This window comes from Hippopotamus amphibius, chromosome 13, assembly GCF_030028045.1.
Source record: "Hippopotamus amphibius kiboko isolate mHipAmp2 chromosome 13, mHipAmp2.hap2, whole genome shotgun sequence".
In the NCBI taxonomy this organism is placed as follows: Eukaryota; Metazoa; Chordata; class Mammalia; order Artiodactyla; family Hippopotamidae; genus Hippopotamus; species Hippopotamus amphibius.
Window position 1 is genome coordinate 61,088,256 of NC_080198.1, and position 17,125 is coordinate 61,105,380.

At 35.3% G+C, this 17,125-nt stretch overlaps 1 protein-coding gene across 13 annotated transcripts in view; it reads right to left on the bottom strand.

Annotated features, from left to right (window-relative positions):
* LARP1B (La ribonucleoprotein 1B) overlaps positions 1 to 17,125 on the bottom strand; it is a 124,958-nt gene that overhangs the window by 9,867 nt on the left and 97,966 nt on the right. For 6 of the 13 annotated variants that reach the window (XM_057705136.1, XM_057705141.1, XM_057705140.1 and 3 more), the window contains 4 exons: positions 16,849 to 17,075; positions 16,289 to 16,395; positions 1,901 to 2,091; positions 1,413 to 1,557 (listed from right to left, as the gene is read on the bottom strand). In XM_057705136.1, coding sequence (XP_057561119.1) covers positions 1,413 to 1,557; positions 1,901 to 2,091; positions 16,289 to 16,395; positions 16,849 to 17,075 — 670 coding nt within the window. Of the gene's footprint in view, positions 1 to 1,412; positions 1,558 to 1,900; positions 2,092 to 13,859; positions 13,933 to 16,288; positions 16,396 to 16,848; positions 17,076 to 17,125 lie in introns of those variants that run through there. The other 7 variants (XM_057705137.1, XM_057705133.1, XM_057705135.1 and 4 more) reach the window with 6 other exon arrangements.

Here is a 17,125-nt window from a genome sequence, read left to right on the forward strand (position 1 = left end):
TGTGTGTGCGCGCGCGCGCGTGTGTGTGCGTGTATGTGTGTATAATCTCTCATTCACTGACATGTCCCAAGAAACAAATAAAGAGTCTGGTACAAAGATGTTTATTAAATACTTGTTCAATGAATCTACAACAAAAACCTGTATATTAACTAAAATTTAAATTTTTATTTTTATTTTGATGATCATAAGGCTCTAAAAATTCAAAATCTTTTGGATTGGGTTATCATTATAATCATTTTTAGTCTACAACTGATTAAATGAAAAACATATTTAAAATTTTGGTAATTATTAAACAATCAAGTACTGGAACAACAGTGTAAAACAATTATATTCCAATAAAGAGCTTACAAAAAATAAAAAAACTAAAAAAAAAAGGCATAAACAAATGAAGAAAAAAAACAAAGAAAAAAATAAGTAAAATTTTACAGGTAAAGCATGTGAGATAAATCATGACCAACCTTTTTCTTCTCATTTAGTGGGAAAAAATTGTTTATAAATAATAAGTATCATTTTTTTACTTTTATATAGTTTATAAATACAAACTATAAAAAACTGCTATAAAAAATTAGGCTACTTCACACAATGAGGTATCACCTCACACCAATCAGAATGGCCATCATCACAAAGTCTGGAAACAACAAATGTTGGAGAGGGTGTGGAGAAAAGGGAACTCTCCTGCACTGTTGGTGGGAATGTAAGTTGGTACAGCCACTATGGAAAACAATTTGGAGGTTCCTTAAAAAACTACAAATAGAACTACCATATGACCCAGTTATCCCACTACTGGGCATATACCCAAAGAAAACCATAATCCCAAAAGAAACTTGTACCATAATGTTTATTGCAGCACTATTTACAATAGCCAGGACGTGGAAGCAACCTAAATGCCCATCAACAAGTGAATGGATACAGAAGATGTGGCATATATATACAATGGAATATTACTCAGCTATAAAAAGGGATGAGATGGAGCTATATGTAATATACGGAATCTAAAAATGGTACTGATAAACTCAGTGACAAGAACAAGGACGCAGATACAGAGAATGGACTGGAGAACTCGAGGTTTGGGAGGGGGCGGGGGGTGAAGGGGAAGCTGAGACGAAGCGAGAGAGTAGCACAGACATATATATACTACCAACTGTAAAATAGTCAGTGGGAAGTTGTATAACAAAGGGAGCCCAACTCGAGGATGGAAGATGCCTTAGAGGACTGGGGCGGGGAGGGTGGGGGGGACTCGGGGGGGGGGGAGTCTAGGAAGGGAGGGAATACGGGGATATGTGTATAAAAACAGATGATTGAACCTGGTGTACCCCCCCCCCCCAAAAAAAAAAATTAGGCTACTTCAGTACTAGTTTTTAGTATTTTTTAAAAATTCCCTCCAAGTGTAAAAATATGAGAAAATATTTGACCTGTAATTTTCTTTTGCATCTTCCCAAGCAAGTTGTCTAAATTCCTCATACATTTTTTTATTGAAGTGATCTCTGAGGAAAAAGGACCAGAAACGAAAGAGGGTATTCATTTCTTGGGACTGGCCAATTCCCAAGCGTTTTCTCTCTGGAAAAAGTCAAAATAGCAGGCGTTTTACATAGCGTAAAATAAAGAAAGCTGAAACATATTAATCCCCAATTGGGTTTCTTCTAAACAAAGAACAAATAATACATTTTTTGACTCATTGCTCAAATTTAAGCATTTGTCAAGAGTAACAAGAATACAGTAAGCTTTATTTCCTAATGTGTCTAAGCTACAAAATACATAAAGACTATATATCAACACATTTACTTAAGGTAATTATAATAAAATAAAAGGCTATTTTAACCTGATATTAAATGTCACAATTTGAATTTTTTAGAATTAAGCTTTGATTTTAAAGATAGCTATATAAAGGAAGGCATCTTACCACTTAGACATCTTCTATGATACTTGTGGTACACCTGTTGGGTAAAGCCATTTTCCTTCAAAAGTTCATGAGAAGGGTGCTGGAACTTTGGGAATGAATGAGGAGTACATCCATAACTTCCTACTAGTGGTGCACCTTCTGAAGGCGAAGCATTTGAACTGCTGTTTGAGGAGGGGAAAAAAGCCTTCAAACTGAAAGAAATATCAAGAACCAAGTGTTTAAACCAACCTGTACTATTTGTTACTGAGAGGCTAAGCAGTGGAAAAGGCATCGGCTCCTAAAACTCTCCTACTAAACTAATGATATACAGGTCTACATATGAATTGCTATTTATGTTCAATACATGGGTAAATTCAGAAGTTGATAAAGGACATGGTCATAAATTCTCAAACTAAAACAATAAGTAGAAGCAGATAACTGACTAGCTAGCTTACTCCTCTCTTCCAGATCCATTATTAATTTAGTTTATATTTGTTTATTTTTTTCTTATGGTACTGGGGAAATTTTCAATTTTCATAAGTAATTAGGTTAATGATATTAATTGAATAAGTGGAAATGAGGTATAAAACCTGGCACAAAGGCAATATTTTCATTATCCTAAAGCCATACCTGCAATTCTGTAAATCAATTTCACTTTTGAAATTTCGCCTATATTTATCTTTTCCTTTTTCTTTCTTTTTTTAAAACAAAATATCTTTTCCTTTTCATCTTCACTCTATTATTCAAATTGAGGCTTTCCTCTTCTTTCACTTGAACTAACTGGCCTCTTTGTTTTTCCAATCTCCCTCCTCTATACTGCCACCAAAGTGATCTTCCTAAGGCTGATCAAAATCAGTGGTTCTCAATGTGTGGTCTGTGGATGCTTGCAGAAGGTCCCAAGGACCTTTCAGAAAGTCTGCAAAGTCAAAACTATTTTCACAATAATACTTAGATGTTATCTGCCCTCTTCACTGAGTCCACATTTGTACTGATAGGACTAAAGCAATGGTGTATAAAACTGCTGATGCAAACTGAGGCAGTGGAACCAAACTTTACTTACTAGTGGTTATATTGTAACTGCTAGTATTTGAAAAAAAAAATTTTTTAACACCAGTTTCACCTTAAGAGGTCCTTGATGAAGCAAAAAAAGAAAATTAACTTTATGAAATCTCAACACTTAAATACATCTCATTGTGTATGACAAAATGGGACAGAAGCTTTAGTTTTGCAAAATGAGGATGTTCTGGAGATGTTTCACAACATGAATATACTTAATACTACCGAACTGTACTCTTAAAAATAGTTAAGATGGTGAATGTTTCATGCTATGTGTTTTTTGTAACAATTAGGGGGAGAAAAGCACTTTTGCAGCATATCAAAGTATGATGGCTGTTGTTACAGACTAAATGTTTGTTGAATTCCTAACCCCCAATGTGATGGTATTAGGAGGTACATAAATCATGACGGTAGAGCTCTCATGAGCGGGATAAGCACCCTTATGAGAGGAGACATGAGAGAGCTTCCTTCTCTCTCTGCTCTCTGCCATGTGAGGATACAACAAGATGGCCATCTGCAAACTAGGAAGCAGGCCCTCACCATACGTGGGACCTGTTGGCACCTTCCTCTTGGATCTGTGAGAAATAAATGTTTGCTGTTTAAGCTCCCCAGCCTATGGGATATTTGTTACAGCAGTACGAACTACGACAGTTATCTTAAGTAAAAGCACTCATGCGATAAAGTTGTGAGCTGAACTGATTTTTTCATGGAATACCATTTTAATTATAAGAATAACCAACAAACTATGGTTACTCAGACATCATAGCTCTCACTCATACCTAAACAGTTGTCTAATGAAATCAGTGGTGGGATGTTTTGTTTTTGTTTTTGTGTTTTAGGAGTTTGTGTGTGTTGTAAAATATATATATTTGTAATTTTAATCATTCTTAAGTGTACTACTCATCAGCATAACTATTCATGTTATATAGCTATACCACTACCTCTACCAAAAACTTCTTTTTCATCCCCAACAAAAACTCTATCCATTAAATAATGGATAACCCTTTCCCTCTCCCTGCAGCCCCCAATAACCTCTATTCTAATTTGTCTTTGAATTTGACTATTCTAAGTACCTCATGTAAGTGGAAGCATACTATATTCATCCTTCTGAGTCTGCCTTATATCATATCACTAAGCATGTTCTCAAGGTCCACCCATGTTGAAGCCTAAATCAAAGTTTCATTCTTTTATATGGTTGAATCATATTCCATTGCATGTTTATACCTATTGTTTTTATCTAGTTATCTGTTGACAGACTCTACTATTATTTCCACCTTATGGCTATTATGAATAATGCTGCTATAAACATGGGTATAAAAATATCTGTTCAATTCCCTCTTTTCAATTTTTTTGGATATATACCTAGGAGTCTAATACCTGGGTCATGTGGTAATCCTATGTTTTATCACTTTGAGAAAATGCCAAACTGTTTTCCACAATGGCTGCAGCATTTTATATTTCCGAGAGCAATGCACAGGGTTCTAATTTCTCCACACCCACACAAACATTTGCTTTCAGTTTTTTTGATTATACACATATTAGTCAGCTCAACTGTCATAACAAGGTACCACAAACTGGGCAGCTTAAACAATGAAAATTATGTTCTCATAGTTCTGAAGGCTAGAAGTCCAAGATCACAGTGCCAGCAGTGCTGGTTTCTGGGGAGGCCTCTCTTCCTGGCTTACAGAGAGCTACCTTCTCAATGTGTCCTGACATGGCCTTTCCTCTGTCTACATGCAGAAATAGAGAGATCTCTGGTGTCTCTTCCTCTTCTTATAAGGTCACTAGTCCTATCGGGTTAGGGCTCCACTTATGGCTTCATTTAACCTTAATTATCTCCTTAAGGGCCCTATCTCAAATACAATCACACAGCGGGGTTAGGGCTTCATCATATAATTTTGGAGAGACAATTCAGTCCATAACACCATCCTAATGGGTGTGAAGAGGTGTCTCTTTGTGGTTTTTGATTTGCATTTCTCTAATGATTAATGATATTGCACACCTTTTGCTTATTGGTCATTCATATATTTTTGCTTATTGGCCATGTGTATATCTTCTCTGGAGAAATGTCTATTCAAATCCTTTCCCCATTTTTGAATTGGGTTTTGGGGTTACTGTTGAGTTGTTGGAGATTTTTGTATGTTTGGAATATTAACCCCTTATCAGATATATAATTTGCAAATATTTTCTCCTATTCAGTAGCTTGTCTTTTCACTCTGATAGTATCCTTTGATACACAAAAGTTCATAATTATGATGAAGAAAAATGTATCTATTTTTCTCTTTTATTAGGCAATTTTTAGTTTATTTGGCAGGTTTTCGGTCTCATGCTCAAGAAACCACTGTCAAATCTAGAGTCATAAAGATGTTCCCCTATGCTTTCTTCTAAGAGTTTTGTAGTTTTAGCTCTTAAGTAGGTCTTTGATCCATTCTGAGTTAGTTTTTTTGTATCTGGTGTAAGGTATGGATTCCACCCTTTCACACACTGGATATCCAGTTTTCCCAGCACCATTTGTTAAAAAGATGATCCTCTCCTTCAATGAATAGTGTCAGCACCCTTGTAGAAAATAAACACCACATATGATGGTTTATTTCTAGACTCTTTATTCTATTCCACTTGTCTGTACATTTGTCCTTATGCCAAGACCATACTGTTTTAATCACTGTAGTCTTGTAGTAACTGTAGCCTTTTCAAAGTTAGGAAGTGTTGTTCCTCCAATTTCATTCTTCTTTTTAAGGTCGTTTTGGCTTTTCAGGCTCCTTGCAATTCCATATAAATGTGAGGATAAGCTTTTCCATTTTTGTGAAAAAGGCTATGGGAATTTTTGTAGGGATTGTGCTGAATCTACAGATCACTTTGGATTGTAATAATGTCTTAACAATGTTGAGTCTTCCTATCCATAAAAATGGACTGTCTTTGCACTTATTTAGGTCTACCATAATTTTTTCAGCAATCTCTTATAGTTTTCAGTGTATTAGTCTTTCACCTCTTTGGTTAAATTTATTCCTAAGTATTCAACTCTTTTAGATGCTAATGTAAATAGAATTGCTTTCTTAATTTCCTTTTCAAATTGTTCAATGCTGCATATAGAAACACAACTGATTTATGTGCATTTTGTATACTGCAACTTTGCCAAATTTGTTTATTAGCTTCAGTTTCTTTCTTGTTGATTCTTTGAAATTTTCTATTTATGGAATCATATCATTTGTGACTAGAGATAGACTTATCTCCTCCTTTTAAATTTGATGTCTTTTCTTTCACCTTCCTCTCTACTAGCTCCAGCTAGGACTTTCAGCACAACAGTGAATACCAATGGCTAAAGCGTGTACCTCTGTCTTGTTCCTGATCTTAAGGGGACAGCTTTCAGTCTTACATCATTGAGTATAATGCCAGCCATGGGTTTCTCATAAATACTTTTTATCATGTTAAGGAATTTTCCCTCTAGTCCTAGTTTTCTAAGAGTTTTTAATCATAAAATGATGTTGGATTTTGTTCTTTTCTATGTCAACTGAGATGATTATGTAGTTTTTTCCTGAGTTCTATTAATAAGATGTATTATATTGATTTTCTTATATTGAGTCACTCTTGTACTATTGGGATAATTTTATTTTCTTGTGATATCTTTATCTGGTTTTGGTATTCGGGTAATGCAGGCCTCAGAGAATAAGTATTCCCTTCTCAATTTTTTGAAAGAGTCTGAGGAGTGTTAGTGTCAATTCTTCTTCAAATATTTGGTAGAATTTACTAGTGAAGCAACTGGGTCCAGAACTTTCTTTATAGGGGTTCTAAATTATAGATTTGATCTCTTTACTTCTTATAGGTGGGTTGAATTTTTTTTTTATTGAATATGCAATTTATGTGTTTCAAGGAAATTATGCATTCCTTCTAGGTTACCTAATTTGTTGATGTATAGTTCATAGTATTCTCTTAGAATCATTTTTATCTCTATAAGGTCAGTAATAATGTCTCCATTTTCATTTCTGATTTTAGTTACTTGCATCTTCTTTTTTCCCCTTGGCAGTCTACCTAAAGAAATTTGTCAGGGACTTCCCTGGTAGTCCAGTGGCTAAGACTTCACACTCCCAATGCAGGGCCCCTGGATTTGGTCCCTGGTCAGGGAAGTAGATCGCACAGGCCTCAAGTAAGAGTTTGCATGCCGCAACTAAAAATCCTGCATGCCACAACTAAAGATCCCTCATGCTGCAACTAGGACTCGGCATAGCCAAATAAATAAATATATATATATATTATTTATTGGCTGTGTTGTGTCTTCGTTGCTGTGTGCCGGCCCAGCTTTCTTTAGTTGTGGTGAGTGGGAGCTACTCTTCGTTTTTGTGCGTGGCCTCCTCATTGCCGTGGCTTCTCTTGTTGCAGAGCACAGGCTCTAGGTGCATGGGCTTCAGTACTTGCAGCACATGGGCTCAATGGTTGCAGCACATGGGCTTAGTTGCTCCTCAGCGTGTGGGATCTTCCTGGAGCAGGGATTGAACCCGTGTCCCCTGCATTGGCAGGCGGATTCTCAACCACTGCACCACCTAGGAAGCCCCCTATATATTTTTTTTTAAAGAAAGGTTTGTCAGTTTTGCTAATCTTCTTAAAGAACCAACTTTTGATTTCACTGATTTTTCTCTACTGTTTTACTCTCCTTTATACTGTTTATTTTTCCTCTAATCTTTACTATTTCCTTCCTTCTGTTATCTTTGTTTTTAGTTTGCTCTTCTTTTTTGAATTCCTTAAGGTATAATGTTAGGTTACTGATTTGTGATTTCCCTTCTTTTTAAATGCAGGCATTTACAGCTACAAATTTGCTGCACCCCATAAGATGTGGTGTGCTGTGTTTCTACTTTCATTCATCTGTAAGTACAGTCATCCCTCAGTATTCATCGAGGATTGGCTACAGAACCCTTCATGGATGCGGAACCCATGGATGTGGAGGGCCAACTGTATTTTCTAATTTCCGTTGTGATTTCTTCTTTGACCCATGGGGTACTTAAGAATGTGTTGTTTAATTTCCACATACTTGTGAAGTTTCATTTTCCTTCTGTTAGGGATTTCTAACATCATTCCATTGTGGTCAGAGAAGATACCTTGTGTGGTATCTCTTTTAAAATCTATTTAAACTTCTGTTGCCTAACATATGGTCTATTGTGGAGAATGTCCCATGTGTATTTAAGAATCTGTATTCTTCTATTGTTGGTCTTCTTTTGTTCATTATCTTATGTTGGGTTGATCTATGTATGCATTATTGAAAGCACGGTATTGAAATCTCCAACTATTCTTGTAGAACTATTTATTTCTCCTCTTAATTCTGTCAATTTTTGCTTCATATATCTCCCAAGGACCTGTTATTAGTTACATAAATGTTTATAATGAACATTCAATTAATATATAATGTCCTTATCACTTGTAATCTGTTTGGATTTAAAGTGTATTTTGTCTGATATTAAAATAGCCACCCCAACTCTCATAAATTTGCATCTTTTACCATCCTTTTACTTTCAATCTATTTGTGTCTTTGAATCTAACATGAGTCTCTTGTAGACAGTATATAGTTGGATCATGTTTTTAATCCATCCTGCCAATCTCTGCCTTCTGACTGGAAAATGCAACCTATTTGTATTTAAAGTAATTATTGGTAAGGAGGGACCTGCCGTTTTGTTATTAGTTTTCTATATGTCTTATATATTTGTTGTCCCTCATTTTCTCTCTTGCTGCCTAACTTTTGTGTTGTTTCATTTCCTTTTGAATAAAATATTTTCTTTGTGGTTATTATGAGGATTACACTTAACAAAAAGTCTGTTCTTATACACCCCACTTTCTGTTACTGGTGTCATAAATTACATCTTTATACATTGTATACCAAACATAGATTAGTAATTTTTTAATGCATTTGTCTTTTAAATAACATAGAAAGTAAAAAGTGGAGTTACAAATTAAATTACAACAAAACTCTTACCAAAGTTCGTTCTTTCTTCATATGGCTTCTTGTTACTGCCTAGTGTCCGTTCATATTATCTTCAGCATTTCTTTGGGGCAGATCTAGCAGTAATGAACTCCTTCAGCTTTTCTTTTTTTTTTTTTTTTGTATAAAGACTTTATCTTTTACAGGTATATCAAGGTTATGGCAAATTGAGCGAAAGGTATAGAAATTTCCCTTATACCATCTGCATTCCTTGCTCCCCACACCACAGCCTCCCCCACTATCAACACCCAGCACATCTAGCACCAGAGTGGTACATTTGTTACAACTGACAAACCCACACTGACACATCATAATCACCCAAAGTCCAGAGTTACATTAGCGTTTACTCCTGGTGTTGTACATTCTACGGGTTTGGACAAATGTACAACGAGATGTAGCCATCATTACAGTGTCATACATAGTATTTTCACAGCCCTAAAAATCTTCTGTGTTCCACCTATTCACCTCTCCCTCCACCTAACCCCTAGAAACGATTGGCCTTTTTTATCACCTCCATAGTTTTCCTTTTCCAGAATGTTGAATAGCTGGAATACCCAGTATGTAGCCTTTTCAGATTGTATCCTTTCACTTACTAATATGCATTTAAGGTTCCTCCATGTCTTTTCATGGTTTGATAGCTCATTTCTTTTTGCCACTGAATAATATTCCATTGTCTGGATATACTACAGTTTATCCATTTGCCTACTAAAGGATGTCCTGGTTGCTTCCAAGTTTTGGCAATTATGAATAAAGCTGCTTTAAACATCCATGTGCAGGTTTTTTTGTGGACATAAGTTTTCAGCTCCTTTGTGTAAGTACCAAGGGGCAGGGGGCGACTGCTAGATTGTTTGGTAAGAGTATGTTTAGTTTTGTAAGAAACTTCCAAACTGTCTTCCAAGGTGGCTATACCATTTTGCATTCCTACAACCAATGAATGAGAGTTCCTGTTACTCCACATTCTCACCAGCATTTATTAGTGTTGTCAGTGTTCTGGATTTTGGCCAATCTAATAGGTGTGTAGTGGAATTTAATTGTTGTCTTACTTTGCAGTTCCCTGATGATATATGATGTGGAGTATCTTCATGTGCTTTTTGCCATCTCTGTATCTCCTTTGGTGCAGTGTCTGTTCAGGTCTTTGGCCCATTTTCTAGTCAGTTTGTGTTTGTTTGTTTTTGTTTTTATTGTTGAGTTTTAAGAGTTCTTTGTATATCTTGGATAATAGTCTTTTATCAGATGTGTCTTTTGTAAATACTTTCTGCCATTCTACGGTTTGTCTTCCCATCCTCTTGACAGTGTCACTCACAGAGCAAAAGTTTTTCATTTTAATGAAATCCAGCTTATTGATTTCTTCCTTCACAAAGTATGCTTTTGGTGTCATGTCTAAAAAGTCACCACCCAACCCCAACCCAAGGTCAGGTAGATTTTCTCCCGTTATCGTCTAGGAGTTTCATAGTTTTGTGCTTTACATTTAGGTCTGTGATCCATTTTGAGTTAATTTTTGTGAAGGGTGTAAGATCTATGTCTAGACTTATTTTTTGCATGTGAATGTCCAGCTGTGACAGCACCATTAGTTAAAAAGATTGTCTTCACTCCACTGTATTGCCTTTGCTCCTTTGTCAAAGACCATTTGACTATATTTATGTGGGTCTATTTCTAAACTCTCCATTCTGTTCCATTAATCTATTTGTCCATTTTTTCACCAATACCACACTGTCTTGATCACTGTAGCTTTACAGTGAAGCCAGGTAGTATCAATTTTCTAACTTTGTTCTTCTCTTTAAATATTATGTTGGCTATTCTGGGTCTTTTGCGTCTCCATATAAATTTAAGAATCAGTTTGTTAATATCCACAAAATAACTTCCTGGGATTTTTTATTGGAACTGTATGGAATATGTACATCAAGTTGGAAAGAACTGACATCTTGACAATATTGTCTTTCTATCCATGAACATGGAGTATATCTCCATTTATCTAGTTTTTTTATTCCTTTCATCAGAGTTTTGTAGTTTTCCTCATATAGATCTTGTATATATTTTGTTAGATTTATACCTATTTCTTTTGGGGGGGGTGATAATGTAAACAGCATTTTTCTTTTAATTTCAAATCCTACTAGTTCATTGCTGGTATTTACAGAAGGGATTGACTTCTGTATATTAACCATGTATCCTGCAATCTTGATATAATTGCTTACTAGTTCCAGGAATTTTTGTTGATTATTTATAACTTTCTACATATACAATCATGTCATCTGTGAACAAAGACAGTTTTATTTCTTCTTTCTAATTCAATATACCTTTTGTTTTCTTTTCTTTTTCTTCAGGCTTTGTTTCTCTCTGAATATCTCCCTCAATTTTGAGGGCAGTTTTGCCAGATAAGGAATCCTCAGTTGATGGGGTTTTTTTTTTCCCCTCAATACTTTGAATGTATCAGTCTACTGCCTTCTGGCCTCTGAGGATTCTGCTGAGAAACTGCCTAATACATTTACTAAGGATCCCTTGTATGTGATGAGTCTCTTCTCTCGTGCTGTTTTCAGGATTCTCTCTTTGTCTTTGGTTTTCAATAGTTTGATTATAAAGTGTCTCGATGTGAGTCTCTTTGGGTTTATCCTACTTCAAGTTCATTAAGTTTATTAAACTCGTAGATTCATGTATTTCATCAAATTGGGAGCCACTATTCTTTCAAATATTCTTCCTGCTCCCTTTTTCCTCTTTTCCTTCTGAGATTCCTGCAGTGTGTGTTTTGGTACAGATCCCTTAGATACTGCTTGTTTTTTCTTCATTCTTTCTGTTCCTCAGACTTGATAATTTAAATTGTTCCATCTTTAAGTCTGCTGATTCTTTCCTCTTTCTCCTTTTTGAAAAAATCTGCTTTTGAAGCTTCTGTGTATTTTTTATTTTAGTTATTGTATTTTCAGCTCCAGAATTCCTTTCTGGTTCCTTTGTATAATTTCTATCTCTACTGATAATCTTGTTTCGTCATACATTGTTTTGCTATCTTTGTCTATATCTTCAGGTAGCTCTTTGAGTACCCTTAAAACACCTGTTTTAAACACTTTGTTTAGAAAGAATGGAATCCAAGCTTCATCAGGTACATTTTCTGTCAACTAATTTTTTTCCTTCAAAAGGCCCATACTTTCTTTTCCTTTTTTAAAAAATATTTATTTATTTATTTGGCTCCACTGAGTCTTAGTTATGGCACATGGGATCTTTTTTTTTTCTTTCAGTTGCAGCATGCAGGATCGAGTTTCCTGATCAGGGATCAAAACCTGGCCCCCTACATTGGGAATCTGGAGTCTTAACTACTGGACCATCAGGGAAGTTCCTGGTCCATATTTTCTTATTTCTTTGTAAGCCTTGTTATTTTTTGTTGAACAATGAAGATTTGAATCTCATAATATGGTAACTCTGGAAATCAAATTCTCCCTCTTCCCCAAGGTTTGCTGTCTTTTTCAATTGTTGCAAAAGGGTGCTTCTGTGCTGGGATAAGCCTGAAGTAAAAGCTTAAAGTCTCCTCAGGTCTTTTTCTTAGCCTATATCTTTCCTTGGGCATGGATGGTAATTTTCTAAACTTCTACTGGTGTTTGTTTTTGAATGTATTATTAAAAAAAGAAAGAAAAAAAAAAGACATTCAGACAGTGGGGATGAAATAATGGCCACCAGACTCTGTGTCTGTACCTTTATTTGAAGGACAAGGTCCTTATTGCCTACTCTGGGATCCAATAAGCCATGCCAGAAGCATGGGTTGCCATCTTCCCAAATGGCTGTCACAGGGCTGGAGGTGGTGAGAGATGGATAGCCACTACTACACCAAAGGCTGACATCAACAGATATTAACAATTTAGCAGACAGGCTTTCCCCCGGAAGCTTTGTGTTCAAATAGACTGTAGAGTTCCAAAACAGTCAATACAGACAGTTTCTGCTGATACAATTGATGTCTAAGTGGTGAGACTTAGATTCCTGTTCTTTCCAACTCTGCCATCTTCCTGACATTACTCTCCTTAGTGGTTACTTTTTTAAATGTGATTTTTTTAAATTGTATTTTGAGATGTCATCATTTAGAAGTCCTCATAACTCAGTTAATCAATTTTTCCAAATGACCAATCCATAATGTTACAAATGCATGCATAGATAAAACGAGCCATTCAAAGTGGAAGAAGTCCAATGGCTTTTACTGTAACAGAGTATGAAAAATTCACTGAGTAGAAAATGGTTATTGATATATGGTTTCAGATTCCACATTGCAACTAATTGTTAAAAAATTACCACTTGTTCAGTTTTGGTATAATATCAAAGAATAAAACACAATTATTTTAAAAGGCTATTAAAATACTCCTTCCTTTCCTGGATTTTATTCCTCTACTTCAACAATAAAAAATTTTTTTAAATTACAAATTGAATTTAGAAACATATGAGAGGGACTTCCCTGGTGGTCCAGTGACTAAGACTCCGAGCTCCCAATGCAGGGGGCCCAGATCTGACCCCTGATCAGGGACCTACATCCCACATCTGCAACTAAGAGTTTGCAAGCCACAATTAAAGATCCTGCATGCTGCAACGAATATTCCACACGCAGCAACAAAGATTCAGCGTGCTGCAACTAAGATCCAGCGCAGCCAAATGAATAAAATTATTTATGTTAATATATAATATGTTTATTATTGTTATTTTAAATAATAAATATTTAATTTTTTTCAGTTTTACTTTTAAACTCAATTCAACTTTTTATTTTTAAATTATAAAACTCCCATAAACAAAAGCTCTCTGAGGTCCTCAACAATTAAAAGGATAAAGAGGTCCCTAGGAAAAAAAGTTTGAAAACTATTTCACTAAGTCGTATCACTTTTGATACTTAAAATTCATTACAAACAGAATGAGACAGGAATCTGAATTCATACCTAGATACATCATAGAATTCTATGCTCAATGAGAATATCTTTCAAAATGAAAAAAAAGAAACCTTTTCCTGATAAACAAAAGCTAACAGAATTCATTGCCAATAGACCTGCACAAAGAAATGTTTAAGAAATGAAGAGCACTGCAAATGGTAAAAATGAGAATATTTTTAAAATTTCTTTTTCATGTTGTTTTAATAGATAATTGTGTAAAGAAAAATAATAACAGGGCTTCCCTGGTGGCACAGTGGTTAAGAATCCACCTGCCAATGAAAGGAACATAGGTTTGAGCCCTGGTCCGGGAAGATCCCACATGCCTCGGAGCAACTAAGCCCGTGTGCCACAACTTATTGAATCTGCGCGCTGAAGCCTGTGAGCCATAACTACTGAGCCCGAGTGCTGCAACTACTGAAGCCCACATGCCTAGAGCCTGTGCTCCATAACAAGAGAAGCCACCACAATGAGAAGCCCACACAGTGCAAAGCAGGGTAGCCCCCGCTTGCCGCAGCTAGGAAAGCCCATGTGCAGCAATGAAGACCCAATGCAGCCAAAAATAAAAATAAATAAATAAATAATAAAATAAATCTTAAAAAAAATAAAAGAAAAATAATAACAAAATGTAGCAGAAAGGATGGGAGGAAAAGAAACTTTACTGTAGTAAGGTTCTTATCCTATACATGCAATGATATACTATTTGGAAATAGACTGTACCTCAAAACGTATATTATAAACCCTAGAAGACCAGTAAAAAATAAGAGATACAAGAAGCCAATAGTAGAGATAAAATAGAATCATTACAAAAACTAAGCTCATCCAAAAGAAAGTAGGAAAAAAAGAACAAAGAACAGATGAGACAAATAGAATATAAGATAGTAGATTTAAATCCAATCAATACTTACATTGACGGGCTAAAGATATGAATGTTTATAGTAGGGGAGGTTGTGGTGAGGGAGGCAGGGGATGCAGAGGGTATAAGGGAACTCTCTGTACCTTCCACTCAATTTTTTTTTAAATTTATTTTATTGATTGTGTTGGGTCTTTGCTGCTGTGCACGGGCTTTCTTTAGTTGTGGTGAGCGGGGACTACTCTTTGTTGTGGTGCGCAGGCTCCTTATTTCCATGGCTTCTCTTGCTGTGGAGCACAGGCTCTAGGTGCGTGGGCTTCAGTAGTTGCAGCACATGGGCTCAACAGTTGTGGCTCACGTGCTCTAGAGCACAGGTGCAATAGTTGTGGGGCAGAGGCTTAGTTGCTCTGCGGCATGTGGGATCTTCCTGGAGCAGGGATCAAACCCGTGTCCCCTGCATTGGCAGAAAGATTCCCAACCACTGTGCCACCTAGGAAACCCCTAAAACTACTCTTAAAAGGTAAGCTGGTTAAAAAAATTCACCCCTCATTATTGTAATTGTATACTTGTCTTTGTAATTGTATACTTGTCTGTCAACTCTAAAATTAAGCTCCAGAAAGGCAGGGACTGTACCTATCTTGTTCCTTGCTATATACCAATGCAACATTTTCCACCATTACCTATTGATCTCTAAATGCACTGCTCCAATAAAAAAAAAATAAAAGAAACAAACTCTCAAAATGACTTAGAATACAAAATAACTATTAGTATACAATTGGTGTGCAAGAAGAACATATACACATTTTATCTTCTAAGGAAACTATATCTAATAAGAACAAAATGTAAAAGAAACAAATGAATATTCCTGGAAAGACATTCTTGGAGATTTTTAGATCATGATATACTCTCTAGCTTTTCTTTGAAGGAAACTAACTAATCTTTCCTTTACAGTAATCAGTCAAAAAACACTTTTTCCTAAAGCTCATTTTCCAATTAGAAAGATGATCAGATAATTATTCTGAAAATATGTATACAAGATAGGTTTTCAAGAAAACACAAAACAATCAGTAAATCACCTCTGCATCCACTCTACAGGACAAGACATAACCATACTATTACAATGCACTTAACTGGCATTGTAAAAGGTTTGCTCTATCATCTTTTTTGAGGTAAATAATAGTCTTTTTTTTAAATTAAAAACTAAAAGAAAAACCACTTACTGCTAAAAACCAGATAACCTAAATTATTTCCCCAAAGGAAAAATTCCAAAATATTAATGTGTTTTATTTCCATATCCTTTACATAATTTGAGTAGATTGTTTAGCACATTAACTCACTAAGAACCTACTATGCTATGAAAAATCTGAAAACTTTCCAAAGATAATAAATTTAATAGACTTAAATATTTTTAACCTAAAAGTACACATTTGTGGAAATTACTCTAAAGGGAAAAGAAAATAACTGTTCTACTGAATTATTCCTTAACATACTTACTGTAAAACTGTCCCACTTATTTCCCTTTCTTTGGCTTCTTTTTACTATTTTCATTGTTCTATAATTTGCTAACATATTAATTTTTAAATGTTCCCAAATATCTAATTAGTAACTGTTTTCAACAAACTTAAGAACAAGGCAATGTTTGACAATTACGGTACCTGACAGAGGATGTTCTCGGCCCGTGATCTCTGAAATCCATCACCCAACCAACATGACACTCTAGAGGGGGATTTGTACTATGTCTTGTTTTTCTTTTTCTTGGACTCTAAGGAAAAAAGAGTCAAACATTGCAATTACTTTCAGTAGTGTGAATCTCACAAGTAAATTAAAACCCTCTGACAGTAAACCAACTCAAACATTTTCATACTGTGGATGACACATTATGAAATCATATGAAGTCACAAAACTCAAATTATCTCACATATAAGTTACAAAACTTAACAAGGCCCTTTGCTAGGTTTCAACACAAGGATTAAAGAAAATATAACTTAGAATGATTCTTCACTACACCTTCTGATCGTCTTTAATTAACACTACCAATTGTAAAGAAGTTATTGCTTAACCTGAGAAGACATGAGGATGGTAAAATATCAATTTTTAATGAATTCTTGCAACCTAAAATAAACATTTTTTTATTGTGATAGAAACTAAAGAAGTATCCTTTTGTAATGCTGAAGTATACAAAATTCAGGCTTTATATTCCTAGTGTTTTGTGTACCTTTACATCAATGGCTTTGGGTTCTTTAACAACAGGATAAAATCTTGGTGTTTTGTTTGGATCTTGTAATCTGGGTGTTCGAGGTGTTTTGGGTGTCCTTGAAGGATAAATTCTAGGAGATTCTGGAACTGCTGTGGGGAGTGAACCTGCCATTGTTGCCAAAGATATTTCTGAAACACCAAACAGCTTCTGAGCTAATTCATCAGTCAAATCTGCAAAATAAAAAGCTGTTAAAAGTATTTACGTGCTAGAGAAATATTTTACTTTGCGAACAAGG